The sequence below is a fragment of the Typopeltis vanoorti genome, chromosome 1, assembly GCF_054136105.1.
Source record: "Typopeltis vanoorti isolate ZY-2024b chromosome 1, IOZ_Tvanoo_1.0, whole genome shotgun sequence".
Lineage (NCBI taxonomy): Eukaryota > Metazoa > Arthropoda > Arachnida > Uropygi > Thelyphonidae > Typopeltis > Typopeltis vanoorti.
The window spans coordinates 107,342,657-107,359,579 of record NC_143549.1 but is presented as its reverse complement, the minus strand read 5'-3'; the positions used below and the strand labels follow the sequence as shown (position 1 = coordinate 107,359,579).

Below are 16,923 nucleotides of genomic sequence, written 5' to 3'. Positions count from 1 at the left end.
ATTATGTTAACACTTAAATGGAAAAAACATTTATTGTTGAATTATATCTGAGAAAAAAAAATTAAATGTTCATTCCATATAAGTGATAACATAATTTAATTAAACATTTGCAAAATTAAAAAATATTTTTTTAAATATAATTCAAGTTAGTTGCATTGTTTCCCTTTAGCAGCCACCGGTGGGTGCCTTACGTCTGTCCAGTGTTTCTTCTCAGGACTCAGGATTTACTTCTCAAGACACTTTGTTTACCCGTCTCCCCACACCTCCACCAGTAGAGCTAATTAGCCAGGTGAGTTATATTATGGGTTTATTTATTTATTTATTGATTCATATGGCATGAATAACAAGACATGCAGTACAATACACTGTCATTTTAAAAACATAAAATTAAAAGTCATTTTAAAAACCAATAAAATTAAAAGGTTACATCCATATTGGCCAAATAGTTCATAGCTTTGGGTGTAGCACTTAAAAAGTCCAATTTTGTCTCCTGAATATGCTCTAAGATAACATTGGGTCACAATATGGTTCACAGTTTGTCTTTGAGCTCCACAATCACAATGCGGGGATGGTCGTTTACCCCATTTAAAAAGCATGTCCGCACATACACTATGACCAGTTCATATTCTGTTAAGCTGAGTCCAGGATTTTCATTCATGGGAGGTGTGAGCAAGCATCAAAACTTTCTTGTAATTTGTTGAGAGAAAATTTTGTGATATCATCTGTCTGGCTCTCCCACTGTTCTTGCCACTACAATCTAACTTCAGGTCGAAGTTAGATTGTAGTAGTAGTAGTTGGGCTAATTGTAGTGGTGGATGTCTCGATCTCAATCGTCGTACACTTAAGTCTGGGAGATCTAAGTGTGTTGGTAGGGCTGTGTTCTCCAAGATTTTCTTACACTCCTTTAAGAGAACTTTAGTCCTGCACAGAGTTGGTGGAACAATGTTGCTAAGAGCTGGAAGCCAGTGTGTGGGCATTGATTTAATTGTGCCAGAAATCTGTCTCATTGTATTGTTTAGTTGGGTATCAACAAGTTTAACATGTGTGCTATTGAGCCACACTGGTGAGCAATATTCAGCTGTTGCTCCCCATGTTGTGCCTATTAGTTTTTGTATTATGTTGTTAGGTTCTTAACTTAGCAGTAACGTTCGTTAGGTGTTGCTTGTAAGAGAGCATGCGGTTCAGGATCACGTCCAAGTACTTTGGAAACTTATTGTGTCGTAGTAAACATCCTTCAAAGCAAATATGCAAAGTGACATCTGCCATGTGATTAGTAAGGTGAAAGCTTGATACTTCTGTTTTATCTGGATTGAGCTGGAACCTCCATTTTTTATAATATTCACCTATTGTTTTCAGATCTTGTGTAAGTACCTCTTCAGCCTGACTCATGTTTTTGTGTCGAATGGCAATTACAGTGTCATCAGCATAACAGAACTTGCGTGAGATGGTAGCTAGCAAGTCATATGTGTATAGGTTATAAAGTAAGGGCACCAATACTGACCCTTGTGGAAGACCATTATTAAGTTTTCATTGTCAGGACATTTTATTTCCTAATAGAGCTTTACAGAAATGTTCTGCAAGCATGGAGGAAATTAAGTGCACAGTCTGTTTACATGGGACAATGCTAAGAAATTTGTATGTAAGATCTTCATGCCTTACTGTATCATAGACTGCTGTTAGGTCCAAGAAGACAGCTGATGTTTTTCTTGCTTCTGGAATCCAGCTTCTATGTATGATGTTAAAGTGAGCACTTGGTCACAGCAACCACATATTTCTCTAAAACCAGCTTGTTCATTTGAGACATGCTTCATGATTGGTATGGACAATCTGTTGTACAGAAGGCATTCTAACATTTTATAGGTGCAACTCAATAAAGCACTAGGTCTGTAAATTTTTGCCTCCTTGGGCAGTTTTCCAGGTTTAAGAATAGCAACTATTTTTGACTTCTTAAACTGGCTAGGTAGTCAGCCAGTCAATAATATATCATAAAAGAATTCAGAGAGCCATTTTATAGTATTTGGCCCACTATTGATCAGAAATTTGGGATGGACACCGTCGAAGCCTGGAGCCTTGCCTGCTCTTTAATATCTTTTATGATGGCTTTTTCTTCATCTATAGTGAAGATTGAGGCATATTGAGAAAGTAGGGGCATTTGTTTTTAAAGCTCCAAGTTCTTTCTTAATTTTTTTGGTATGATCATGGCCCCTAGGTGCCTTTGACATATTAACGATTTGATTAGCTATTTTCTCAGGGGAGATAGTTATGTTTTTTCTTTTAGGTATATTAGTTGTGGATAGTTGTTGGAGAAGATTCCAAGCTTTTCTACTTGATTGTTTGAAGTCAAGGTTTTCAACCGTATCAATCCATTTTGTTTTTCAAAATGAGTTCAGGCTATGTAGTAATTCATCTGCTATTTCAGGATCTTTACTTTTGAGGAACTCTCTATTGAGATTTTCACTTTCTTCATCCCATCCGGAGACAGTCTTTTCTGTAACCTCTAGGGATATATTTTTTCGCAGTTGATATGATCGCTCCTACAAATCTCTCATACACCACAACTTTAGCAGGTATCCAACAAACACATTTATCCAATTCATTTGCAAAATTTCTCCAATTTGCTTTTTTAAAATTCCAACGCGGTCGTGGAAAGGATCTTGCTATAGGTAGTGTCATACCAATTTCTAGTAATAGAAATTGGTATGACACTACCAATTTCTATTATTAGACCACTACCGGAGTTACTAGTTTCTAGTCCGGTCGATGTTGACTGTGTGGGAAGTTAGAAAGTACATATTGTCTTGCTGGTAATGGTTGCCCTTCTGTGTTTAATGAAACAAAACATAAGTCCAGATTAGACTTCAGTAGCATGGTAAATGGAGTCTAATCTGGACTTATGTTTTGTTTGCAACATATATTAAGGATGATATAGAAAATGCTTCTGTCATACATTGCAACATATATTAAGCATTATATAGAAAATGCTTCTGTCCTGACAATGAGATGTGATAACGATATCCATCTTGTGAGTGTGAAAATTCACAACATAACAATAGTCAATGTCTATAAACCTTTAACATCGTGTCTATAGATGTGATACCTACTTATCAACATTGAACAGTATAGATTGGTGATTTTAATAGCCATCGTGAAGAATGGAAGTACCGTGATAACAATGACGCAGTACTGCCACTCGTTCAATGGGAATCAAATACAAGGTGTATATTATTTATTTATGCCCATTGAACGAGGGCAGTACCACAGTCATTGTTATCACTGTACTTCCATTCTTCATGATGGCTATTAAAATCACCAATCCATACTGTTGTATGTTGATAAGTAGGTATCACTTCTATAGAACCATGATGTTAAAGGAAGTTTATAGACATTGACTATTGTTATGTTGTGAATTTTCACACTCACAAGATGGATATCGTTATCACATCTCATTGTCAGGACAGAAGCATTTTCTATATCATCCTTAATATATGTTACAATGCCATAATTCCGGTGGTATGTAGCACCATTCAGGGTGTAAGTTATTTTTCCTCTTCTATTAAGATCATCTTCGTTTTCAGCATGTGTTTCTTGAAGAAGCACAACGTCAATATTATTTTCGTGTAGTATTTTGCAGAGATAGTCACATTTTGCTCTGTTAATTCCCTCAATATTCAGTTGACACATCTTAAGGCTAAATTCCCCCCCCCCCTTTTTTTTTCATCATCATCAATAAATTTGGAAAAATCAGTATTGTTTGACTACATGCCAGGAGAACAAAGTGTTAGACTGGCTGCCAAATCACTCTAGCTCAATTAGCATCATGTTGGAGGCTTAATGGATTTTTTACAACACTTAAAAAGGATTAAAATAGAATTTAATACTTCCTATATTTCGTCCTAGTCACTAGGACATCTACAAGGATTACAAAAAACAATTAATGTAACATGCACACAAATATCATACAATACTAACTCCAACCACGTGGGTGACACCAAAGTCCTATCTAGGTGGAGCGCCCTCTAAGGGCAGTAGTAGGTGGCCTGGAATGTAAGGTGGGACCTCTGGTGATGAGTGTTTCCCAAATCTTCGGAAGCTTAATGCAACCGTATTTATTAAGATTTGGTTGGTTTCTGAGAGCTGCTGCTGCTTCTAAGAAAAGTCTCTCTTTCTTAAATTTGCTGTGGTGGAGCATGGTGGTTTTCTTCCATGATACCCTGTGGATGGTGTCCAAAACATGGTCAGCCAAGCCTGAATGACCATAGTTGTGTTTACAGATGTAAGACTTGTGTTCCTCCAGGCTGATGGATGCTGATCTGCCTGTCTGTCCAAAGTATGCCAGCTTACAGGAACAGGATACTTTGTAAACTCCAGGCAGAGAGAGAGAGAGAGAGAGGAGGGAGCTGATCTTTCGTAGAACGGATAAGGGTAGCAAGTTTGCAGTGGGGCTTATATGCTGTGTGTAGGTTGTACTGTTTTAGTATCTTGGCTATTTTTTCGGATGTGCCACAGATGTAGGGTATGGTGATGGCATTTTTAAAATCTTGTTGACGAGAAGGATGGAGAATGGGGGAGGAACTGATTATTTTTTTGATACTGTGATCGCTGTAGCCATTGGAGAGGAAAGCGCTGTGTATGTGGTTAAGCTCAGTAGTGAGGGTGGTTCCACTGGAACAAAGATTGTGGGTTCTCTTGGTAAGAGTTTTAATAATGCCATATTGTTGAGAGGGGTGGTGGTGGGAGAGTTTGTGAATGTATCTGCCTGTGTGTGTGTGGGTTTTCTGTATACAGTGAAGGCAAGTGTATCATTAGGCAGGCGTGTGACTAAGGTGTCTAGGAAGGGTAAACAATTGTTCTTTTCCTTTTCTATAGTAAACTGGATTCTTGGATGTAGGCTATTGAGATGACTGAGGAAGGAGTCTAACGTGTCTGGGCCATGAGGCCAAATAGAGAACACATCATCTACATATCTTAGCCAGATAGAAGGTTTGAGTGGGGTTGAGTCTATGGCTCATTTTTTGAAATCTTCCATATAGAAATTGGCAAGGGGGGGGGTGAGAGAGTATGGAACCCATGGCGGTTCCTTCTATCTGCTTGTAGATTTTGTTCTTCCAAGAGAAATATCTAGAGTTAATGGCAAAGGAAAAGAGATCTAAGATGTCAGAAGGAAAAACGTTTTCTAAGAGAGATAAGGTGTCAGTTAAGGGAATATTGGTAAACAAAGAGGAGATATCAAAGCTTACCAATATGTCTGCATTATTCAAGCTTAAATTTTCTGTGAGGGCTTTAAAGTGGGTTGAGTTTTTTATATAGGAAGTGGACCTTCTGGTGAGGGGGGGGTCAGAGAGTTGGCCAGCTGTTTAGACAGTCTGTAGCAAGGTGCATTGGTGGCATCTACTATAGGCCTAAGTGGGGAATTGGGTTTGTAGATTTTTGGTAAACCGTATATTCGGGGGGGACGGGAGCAGAAAGGTTTAAGTTTTTTCGTGATGTCAGGGGGCCAGGAAGATACTTTTTAAGTAAGATTTTTAATTTCTTAACTTGTGTTTTTTTGGGGTCGTGTTCTAGCGGGATGTAGGTAGCGCAATCGCGGAGGATAATATTAATTTTACGATTGTATTCACTGGTATTAAGAACGACTGTGGCATTACCCTTATCCGCTCTGGTGATGACGATACTTTTTTCTTTCCGTAGTTTCAGGAGAGCCATGCGTTGGGCATACGATAAATTACTTTTTGGATGTGAAGAATGAGCAAGGATGTTGGCTACGTCAGGTCTGACGTTGTTGGCTATCTCCGACGGTAAGCGACCGATCCCCCGTTCAATGTTAACCATTACATCAAGCACTGGCACTCCTTCGGAGCAACAGCAAAATTACAGCCGAGGCAAAGGGTGCTGATGGCATCGTCGTTGAGCCTTTTGGAAGAGAGGTTTACTACTGTCTGGAGCGGTTGAATTTGTGGTTGTGGTTTGCCTTTAACCAGGTTGTTATATTTCTTGACGTGTTTATTTTTTATTTTTTGAAATTCTCTCTGTGCGGAAGTTTCTGAAATGCCAGAGAGAATCGACCAAAGTTCAGGGTTAAGAACAGTGGAGAGCTCTGAATGTAAGGAGCCAATGATGGCGTTCGTCACTGAGAGAGTGTCACGAGTTGAGGCGATTTGCTTGCGTAGTAATGCCAGGCTGGCACAGTTATATATATATATACGGAGTGCTTTTTTGGAATGGAAATCGATCTTCAGTTTAACGCAGTTCGATATCATTCTTGTAAGAATATTGAAAGAATACCATACATTCATTCTTTCCACTCCTTGTGCAATTAGTCCCATTGCACAAGGGTGGTGCAAAGACTACTGTATCCAACTATTGACCAGTCAGTATTTCAAGAGTGGTAGTGAAGATTTTGGAAAAGTTGGTTAGGGCTTGTATTCAGAAAAACGAGTTAACACGTTCGCTGCCACGCTACTTCGACATGGTCTGTTCCCCTACGCCGAGCAATTTCACTTCTTCAAGGTCAGTACGATAATCTCGTTACCGGAGGTAAGCGTCCTACGAGTATACTCGTAGTTGGCTTGTATAGAGCATATACGGTCTATGAGAATACACGGTTTTGATGCTAGCCCCACAAGCCAAGCATTTTCACTTCTTCAAGGTCACTACAATAATCTCGTTCCCGGCGGTAAGCATCATACGAGTATACTTGTAGCTGGCTTGTGAAGCAGGTTTACCCACTACGAGTATACTTGTAGTTGGCAGCAAACGTGTTAACAGAGAATCTCTGCTTTGCAATGAACAGGATGGGTTTAGTAAGGGAAGGTCATCTTTCAGCAATTTGGTCACATTCTCTAAAAATGTTACCATTGAGCTAAACAAGGAGAATGGATATACGAGGATGGTCTAAAACATTCTCGGCCTCGAGCATAGATAGCAACACTAACGACAAGATTTTTTTTTTCTAAGTTGGTACATCTGTCATAAGCATCCATGTGAAATTGCAAGTCATTCTATGAAGTAGTTTGTTTTATACAGCTGTCTGAAGCTAAAGTGTTGTCTGTATCCCTTGAAATGGGTAAAATTGAGTATCATGCAGTTGTAAAATTCTTTGTAAAAGAAGGTTTAACACCAAAAAAAAAAATCCATTTTCGAAGTTCATAAAAGTTTATGGGCACTCTTCTTTGTTTTCGACAATTAAGACATGTGCTGCCGAGTTTAAATGTGGCCGTACCAGCCTTGAAGATGATCCACATGAAGGATGTCCAAAAAGTGTAACAACCCTAGAAATCATTGATCAAGTGCATGATATGATATTGGATGACCTGCAAGTCAAAGTGCATGAAATTACTGAAACTATAGGCATTTCAAAAGAACATGTAGGATATATTTTGCATGAAGAATTGCAAATGAAAAAGCTTTGCACAAGATAGGTGCCTCGCTTGCTCACAGCAGATCAAAAATGCACTCGCATGAAAATCTCTGAACAGTGCTTGGAGCATTTTAACAAGAACAAAACTGATTTTGTGTGTAGATTTATTACTATGGATGAGACTTGGATTCACCATTACACACCAGAATCCAAACAGCAGTCAAAACAGTTGACAGAAGCCAGTGGTTCAGCGCCAAAGAAGACAAAGTCGGTTCCATCAGCAGGAAAGATCATGGCATCGGTGTTTTGGGATGCTAAAGGCATTTCGTTTATTAATTATCTTGAAAAGGGTAAAACAATAACCGAGGAATATTATTCCAATCTTTTAACCAGACTAGACAGAAAAATTCATCAGAAAAGACCTGGTTTGCAGAAGAAAAATCATCTTTCATCAGGACAGTGCACCTGCCCACAAAGGTGTTTTGGCAATGGGAAAATTAAGGGATCTGCACTATGAATTGTTGGAACATCCACCCTATTCTCCAGATTTGGTTCCCTCTGACTTCTATCTCTTTCCAAAACTAAAATTCTTCCTCGCTGGTCAGTGTTTTTCTTCGAATCAAAAGCTGATTGCAGCTGTAGAGAAGTATTTTGTAGATCTTACTGAGAACCACTACAGGGACGGATAATGGTGCTGGAGCATGGCTGGAATAAATGTATTAGTTTTAAGGGAGATTATGTTGAAAAATAAAAATAATTTTGAAATTATAAATTTGTTTTTTCATTGTTAGGCCGAGATCTTTTCAGATCACCCTCGTACCATGATACTTTTGGATTTTGCTGAGGCTTTTGACAGAAATACAGCATGGAAGACTGCATAAATTGGAGAATATGGGTTTGGGTTATAAAATATTAGCATGAATAAGAGGATGGCTGACTGACAGATATCATAAAGTTGCATATGGGGGATGTTAGTCTGCAAGATTTAACGTAACCAGTGGTGTACTACAAGGATCAGTTCCTGGTCCCCTGTTATTCAGTCTGTACAACTATTTGCTGATAGTGATGCAAATAGTTGTACAGACTGAATAACATTCCTGATTACAGGGGTAATCAGGAATGTGGCCGATATGCATTACTTGCAGAAGGATTTGAATAGGCTGGAATTGTGAGCATGCGAAAATGGCTGTCAGTTCAATGTTAATAAATGTAAAGTCATGCATTTTGGTGAGATTAGATATCCAATGTGGTATTATATTGGTGGGATTATGCTAGAAGAAACTGATCAGGCTAGGGAACTTGGAGTGTTAGTAGATAGAAAGTTAAGTTCTAACAAAGATTGCAAATACAACTCAAAATATAATTGCAATGCTGAAATGAACTTTGACATGTAAAGATAAGGATGTCATTTGCCTCTTTACAAGGCCTTGATAAGACCTCACTTGGACTATTGTGTGCTGCAGGTCTGGTTTCCTGGTTTCTGTTGTGATTCTGATTACAGTGGAGCAAGTGAAGGTGAGTGTTAAAAATGATATCAGGATTTAGGAATACTGATTTTGAAGACAGATTGAGAATTTGTAGACTGCAGATACTAGCAAACATAATAAAGTGGGGTGATACGATTGAGACATACAAACTTCTGAAAGGGTCATATAGGATTTCTATTGATGGAATTTTTCATTTTATGAAGGATGGAGAAAGGACAAGAGGGCATCCTTGGAAGCTGAGAATGAATGCTACTAAGGGGGGGGGGGGTGAGATCTAGATTTTTCTGTCATAGAGTGGTTTGTGATTGAAATGGATTGCCATTGGATGTTTGTTTGCAAGCAGTGCGAATGAATTCAAGAACAAGTGTGATAGCTGGTGCATGTAGTATGTGGCCTCCCTCGATGAGTTCCTGACTTCCTGGAGGTCTGTCTTAATAATAATATTTTTATTTTCAATATGATATTCATTTTTACTTTTATTCCTGCCTAAAATTAAGGTTGGTGTGATCACATCCTGTTACATATTAGTGTGTGTGAAGTGCCCTATACTTGTGATCTGGCTTACTATGGGCAGGCAGGAAGAACTGTTGACGTCCACCTTGGAGAACAAACACCATCATTATGGCAGAATAGCACTAGCAGACTATACCTTGGATTCCTCTTTGCACAGGATCAAATGGAGAAAAAAGTGCTACACATCAGTCATTATAAGTCAGAGAGGCTGTTTTTGTAATCAGCAGCAGGTTTAAAACATCACCCAAACCTCAATAAGTATGTCTGTATCATCAATTTACGAAAAATCTGGGGGACAGTTATTTTAAGGTCAGATTAATACTTGTTAACTCTTTCTTTATTGAATAATAGATGATGGTAATTAGGACTTAATTTCTTGTATTGTCCATTACAGTTTTAAACTGGTTACCAGTAATTACTTATGCTGTTAACTAATTGTTGCTGTTTTTGTACTGTGGCAGACTGTTTTTTTTTTTATTCTATGAAGATGCCAGATATTTAATGCCATAGAAATATCAACAAATGAGTCTCCCGAAATGTTACTAACTGATTCATTCCTTTGTACTATCTTTCACCTGGCTTGCTATTATTTAAAAGTATCTTACTTGCTTAGTCGTCTTCTTCTTCATCTTGGTAACACCAATTATGTCAACATAGTTCTCTAATTTTCCTTTAGTTTCACCATTTTTTGATACTTGTTTCATTAATTGTGCATAACATCAGTGCTGGTAATGTAAATGTTAGGGTTCATTTCAGGAATTGACTTTTTCACACCCTTGTTCCCTGACAAAACATCAGAAACCTTGCTTAATTGACTAAACACATCAGCTGGCATAGCATTCTGAGTTGTACCATAATTTTATTTTTGGTTTAAGTCATTACAGAACCTAATAACATGGTTTATCATTACATAGTCAGCATCAGACCTTGTTTACACTGTATAAATCCCATATTTGCTCATACTTAAAATTTCAGGTATTGCACCCCCCCCCCCCCCAAAAAAAAAGTTTGGTGCTTTATAGAAGAGGACATTTAAGTTGATCTCTCTCTCTTTCAGACACACACACACACACACACATAGATTTGCTCCAGTTGTTTTCTCATAGATGCTCCTTTATGCCTTATATCCTCTTGTATAGATATTTTCATCGGCAGTATTCTGCTGACTTATCAAATGTCTTTCTTTTCCTTACTTCTAAGACTGTCAGAGCATGAAAATTGATGTCAACATCCATTTAATGTCCATCTTCAAACCTTCCAAACCAACTCTTTCTCTATTCCATCTATCTGATTTCTTTAGAACAGTCTTGATCTTTGTATGCCATACACTTTTCCCCCAAAGGATTACAACCAAATCATCACCTGTTCAAGAAGCACATTAACTGATTGCTATTTTTTCCATGGTACCTCTTGCTCATGGTACTGATGTGCTATAGGTTTTGCAATCTTTCATGTATATTGTTGGCATATAAAGCATCATGCTCAGAGTGGGGCTATCTATTAGATCTGACTCTTTGAGTTAGTCCATTCACAGCATATGAATAAAGTTGTCCCATTGTCACTACTATGATAGTGGCACATAGATGTGTCACATTGAAAACTCATTGTAACTACTTGCTAATTATGCCAAATGAAAGATTTTTTTTATTCAAACGGAATGATCAGACAAAATGATTTTCATTTTTGTATTCAGTGCACAGGTATGTTAAAAATCCTATGTTTTTGCCTAAACACAGATTTTAGTGTTGTGAAGTGTAATTAAGATGAACTAGGATTTACTGTATATTGCATCTTAAATCTGCTAAGATAATATAATATATTGTACAATCATGATTACATTAACTTCTTATTGTTGTTCATCAGGTGCCAGAATTTACGAGTGGTGCAAGCATAGGTATTACTAGTACATCTGGGACACCTTCCTCTCCATTTCCACCTGCACCGTGTGTTACAGCAACTTGGCCAAATCTTCAGGATACTTTACAGTTTGAAAGAGCAGCTGCCTCTATCCTTAAATCTCAGAGACCACATACAATATCATCTGGTATGATATTTATCACATGTTCTATTGAACTCCTACTAGAATTTTTAATATTCTTGTTCAAAACATTCTATAATTTTCAGACCATAACAGCAGGAAGATATTAGAATGTGAATCTCAAATACTCAAATGGAATTATTATATAATATCTTCATGGTTCCTGTCTGTGCAAACTTCGCATTTGATAATTGCATAATTATGTAAACTGTTTTAAAAAACATTATATCTCTTAATGATTGAATATAATAGAATGATTATAAGTTCAAGGTTTCTACAATTAAAAGACCAAAATGTAATTTTAAACTGAAAGTCTTCAAAATATTATATCTTTGAGGTTGCTTAAGAGTCAAAGCTATATGATTAGGAGGAAATTTCCACATAACCTGTAAGGAATGTGGAGAAGCAACCACGGCTTTTGTCTTATCCTCAACAGGATGTAGCCTGTTATTAGATGTCCAACTAGATACTGAATAAATGAGGATGTATTTGCAGTTTGAGACTTAGCTAACCAAATTGCTTTCTGTATTTCTTAATCCACAAACAAATGATACAATATAATGAAATGTTTTCCTGGCTGGAATATCAGTTAAACAAAGCTCTGCTACTTTCATCAGAACAAACAGTGTAAACTCAGCTACAGGAATAAACTCACTTCAACAGAATTGAAAATGTCACCAAATAAGAAACATCAACAAAAAAAAGAATAAAAGAAGAAAAAAAAAATAGAGAAGCACCACATCAACAAAATTGATGTTACCAAGATGAAAAAGACTGAAATGATTGAGATACTGGTAAATAAGAAATATAAGATGTTGGAAGTTTATTGCTTCTGCCTTAGTATCTCCATGTTTGGGTCTGCGTCCCGCTGATGAGACCTCAATAAAGGTCGAAATCGGTCTGGGTAGTGGTCCTTCCCTTAATGTATAGTATATATGTCTGCAAGGAGAAGTGCTTTGCATTATGGGAGATACTGAGACAAGAAATGATGAGATCTTGGTCCACCTTTGCTCAGAGTTACCTGGTGTTGTACCACCTTACCTCAGTCCTGAAAATATTTTCAGGCGCAAACTTTGTTTGCTTACACTTGGATAAAGGATTAAACTAAATTTATTAAAGAAATATAAGATGTTATATTCATGCAGTAAATTCAGGAAAGGAGCAGCTGTAGCATTCAACATTAAAAACACACTGATAAACTTAATGACAGGCTGTTTCAAGTACAGTGATATGGACAAATCTTAAAATGAGAAATTAGACAGAGAGATTCATTTGTTCCTTTTGGTCCCACCAGAGGTGCTTGTAAAGAAGAAGAAAAGAAGTTATTAATGAAGGAAAAAAAGAAAAAGCTGGTTCTTAAACAATATAGTAGAAAATGAATTCCAGAGTAAAATGATTTTTGAAAATTTTTAGAAAAGAGCAAAAGCTTGTAAACATGTGCCTGCTGGATATATTCTATTCAGGATATATGCTACATTCTGACATAAAACTATTCATAAATTCACTTTGCATGAACACACAAGAAATAAAAAAAAAGTCTAATTTCTTATTGATGGATTCATCTAGGGATGCATGTGGTGAATTTTTGCAAAGAAAGAAAGAAAAATCAGAACTTCATGCTAGACTCAAGGAGTTAAAAGGCACTCTTGGAATAGAGGAAATCATATTAATAGTTCCTATTAAGAAAGTCAGCAGGCAGCATCAAAGAATACAGGGAAAAAAATGGAAGAACCCCAGAGGTTATAGAAAAACCTTAGAAATGGAGCAAATAATACTGTAAAAGGAATACTAGAGAAGATAAAAGTGACATGAAAACTGAAGATATTCTGGATGTCAGGAGTAAGTACTTGGAAAGATTGTGTTAAAAAAAAAAAAATCAGTAAGCAGGGGCAGAACAAAAATTTTCAAGAGGAAATGCAGTGAGGAGTATACCTATAATACTTGAGGTAAAAAAAAAGGATACCAGAAACCTCAAATATGAAGGTATAAATGTTTTACAGTGAAAGTGCATTATTCAAAAAACCTGATCAGAAATCTGAATTCCAGATGATTGAAGTAAAGTTCTTATAGAGTTCTTGACTCGTACAGTAGATAGTGAGAATTATAGAGCAATTTTCTTACTGAGTGTTCCACATAAGATATATTCTTATTATTATTAGTATTCATAGGCACCTCCATGGGGTCTGAAGACTCATCATAGGAGACCTGCACTATCCATATAAATATCTATTGTACCTCTCCTTGAATACATTCACTGAAGCACTCACAATTGACTCTGAAAATTCATTCCACTCACTCACCACTCTCCAAGTGAAAAATCCTGCCCTAACATCCATACTAACTACACTCTTATAATAAAATTTCAAATCTCTTGTTCTAATCCTCTAGCCAAGTACTGAAAAATTTCCTCTGCATCAATCCTATAAAAACCGTTTCAGTAATGGTTTTATAAGATTGATCATATCTCTCTCTTTTCTGCTATGAATTGCTACTACTTCTGCAACCCACAAACTCTGAATCTGTTGTCATAGAGAGCATTCTATAAACCATTCACCTCTGGATCCTCAACATTACTTCCTCATCCCCAAGAAACCAGGTGAACAGACCCAAGACTATATCAAAGCCTTATAAAGGGGAATGGTAACTTCCTAGTCTTGGCTGTAAACAGTGTGTTCATAGGATTACTTGGTTATTGAAGATTATTTGGTTATTCAACTCCCTATCCACCAACATCCCCAAATCCTTATCTTCTTTAATTTCCTGGAGTACACTTCCATCAGTATAGTATAGGACAGCCATAATTCAACCTCTCCTATTCAGAGCCTTATAGCTCTATCTAACAACTGGAATACCATCAAATTTAGTAGGGAGACTAATCAAGACTTGGGAAGAAGGATTCCGTGAAAAATAAAATTTTAGTTCAAAAAGTTGCCAATACAGAAAATATGGTGCTGTTGTAGCCTAGAAACTCAAAAATTTGCATAAAACAAAGTTGAACACCTGTTTTGCTGGCATCATAAGAGCTATGAAGTAAAGGGAAAACTTCACAGATACATTCCTATTGATAGTCGTGTTCAACATGCACCTCACTTTACCTTATTGCACATTACTTGTAAAGTTATTTTACATTAATGAGTGCAATGCATCAGCCACTCTTCATGAGTTTAGAGCTCACCAGAACTTGTGTAAAGGTCCTCTGTTAGCTAATGCAGTTAGATCGATGATTCGAAAGTTTGAAGAATCATGATCTTTGGAACTTTGAGCTGGCAGAGGATGGAAACCAGTGCATTCAGGTAATTGAAGTTGCCACCGCGATTGTCGACAGATCACATGGAAGTGTTGCTGGTAGTATCAGTACCCATGGAGTAGTGCAACAATTGGATGTGTCTTATTCCATGGTATGGAAAGTTGCATAAAATTATTACATTTTATCCATACAAGATCAGCTGCATATAGTAGCTACTACATGTTGATTATGATAAGTGACTGACATTTGCTCTGATGTTTCTAGTCAGATTGGAAGTCAATGATGCTTGGCCTTGGAAAATTCGGTGGGAAGATGAGGCACATTTTATTCTGAATGGGACTGTAAACACCCAAGATTGTTGAATTTGTGCTTACAATTCACTTCATGCACTCCAGGAACTCTCTTACATTCACCAAAAATTATTATTTGGCATGGCTTCACAACATATTTTATAGTAGGGCCATTCTTTTTTGAGGACATCACTTTGACAGGGCCAGAAACTTGTTCCATTAATTCATGGAAATATCATGATATGCTGAACAGTTTCACCATTCTGCGACTTCAGCAATGACAGTGTTTGGACAAGACCATTTTTATGCCAGATGGAGTTCCTCCCCACATTGCACAAGGTAGAGCAGCTTCTATTAGTTGTTTCTTTCCATTTGCATGGCCACCTTGCTCTTCTGATATTACTCCCTGCGATTTTTGGTTGTGGGGTTACCTGATGGCCAACGTCTATTGTCGCAATGTCTCGAACTTGTCAGCCTTAACGTTCAGCTTTAAGGAATGTTCATCAACAACTCTGAAGGAATGTTCATCACAGTCCATGATACATGATATGTTCTGCCATTGAATAATAACGAGAATGGTGGCCACATTTGAACTAGGTCCTTTTTTTTGCATGAGTGAACTCTGTGTACTTGAGTTGTGTAACAGATTTGTGTCACAACACTTACGCTCCAGTAACTGTAATACCATAATTACTGTGCTAAATTAAATTGATATTAAAGGTTGTTTTGATGTGTAACATATAACATAAGTGCAACATTTAAAGGTAATCTTTCATTTCAGTTTAGTTTTTGTTATTCATTTGTCTGTCCATTGTAACATTTTTTTACATTGTGCAGTTCCATATTCCCCTATTGGTAACTTTTCCAACTAAAATTTTTTTTCATGGAATCCTTCTTTACATGTCTTGGTTAGTCTCCCGACCAAATCGAGCTACATAAGGCTCTGAATAGGGGAAGTTTAATTATGACCACCCTATACATGGCTTGTAACCTTTTTATTACAAAATTCATTAATTTACACTTTTCCAGATTAAATTGGTGACCATTGTTTTTTATCCATATGTCAGCATATTGATATCATCCTATAAGTGCTCCACATGTACCTTATAGTGGAGCACTATAAGTGCTCCACTACCTAATTTTGCATTATAGCAAACAACTGAATATTTCTCATCAGATCATTTCCTATATCATTTATGTACAAATTAAAAGCAGTGGTCCCAAGCACAAGGGCCCTGTACATGATGGCTAGTCACCTGTTTTCTCCTGGATTTCTTCAACAGCCACTTTTGTATCCATATCACCCATCTTCAATCCATCTGTATTCTTCCTTCCTTACCATTCTTTCTGCCTTTCTTCCCTTGTGGCATGTATTGCTTGTTGGCTTGCTGCTCGCTTTTCTTCTTATATACTGTCCTCAACATTTTTTAAAAGCTTCTCTCTAATGATTCTACTCATCCCAACTCTTACATGATATATCTTCTCTACCTTGGGTATGTGGTCTGATATTGCTTCCTTCTCCCCCCCCCCCCCCATCACCACCTCCATTTCACTTCCAACATCCTTCCCTTGCAGTCATGGTACTTCTTGAAACTGTCTGCTAACCTTATCATATTACCCATCTTATAGTCCACTTATACCTCTGGTTAACCATAAATTCCACAAATTTGGTAACCTTCCAAGTTAAGATTGCTTGGCCAATCTCCTCCAATCTGAGGCAGTGTGGATCTATCCTGATGATGGATCAGGAGATCTATCCATATTTTGGTTATGGATAGATCTCCTGATTCTGTTACCAGATCCAGCACTTTCAAACCCTTGCATCACATGCTGTTTCAAGTAATTATCTCCTAATAGGTGAATAAATTCCATTTCTTTCTCACTGTGTGATCTTTTCTCCTTCCGATCTATGTCCTCATAGTTGTTTTATGCAAGCATACTTGTGAGAAAAGCTGTGGATGAGAAACTAATCAAAGAAGATATGGTCTGAT

General features: G+C 37.2%; 1 protein-coding gene across 1 annotated transcript in view; it reads left to right on the top strand.

Moving 5' to 3' along the window:
- LOC150110297 (uncharacterized) overlaps nt 1–16,923 on the top strand; it is a 270,355-nt gene that overhangs the window by 157,565 nt on the left and 95,867 nt on the right. Inside the window, exons 10-11 of the mRNA XM_090395533.1 lie at nt 170–289; nt 11,221–11,401. Of these exons, the coding sequence (XP_090251659.1) occupies nt 170–289; nt 11,221–11,401 (301 nt within the window). The remainder of the gene's footprint in view (nt 1–169; nt 290–11,220; nt 11,402–16,923) is intronic.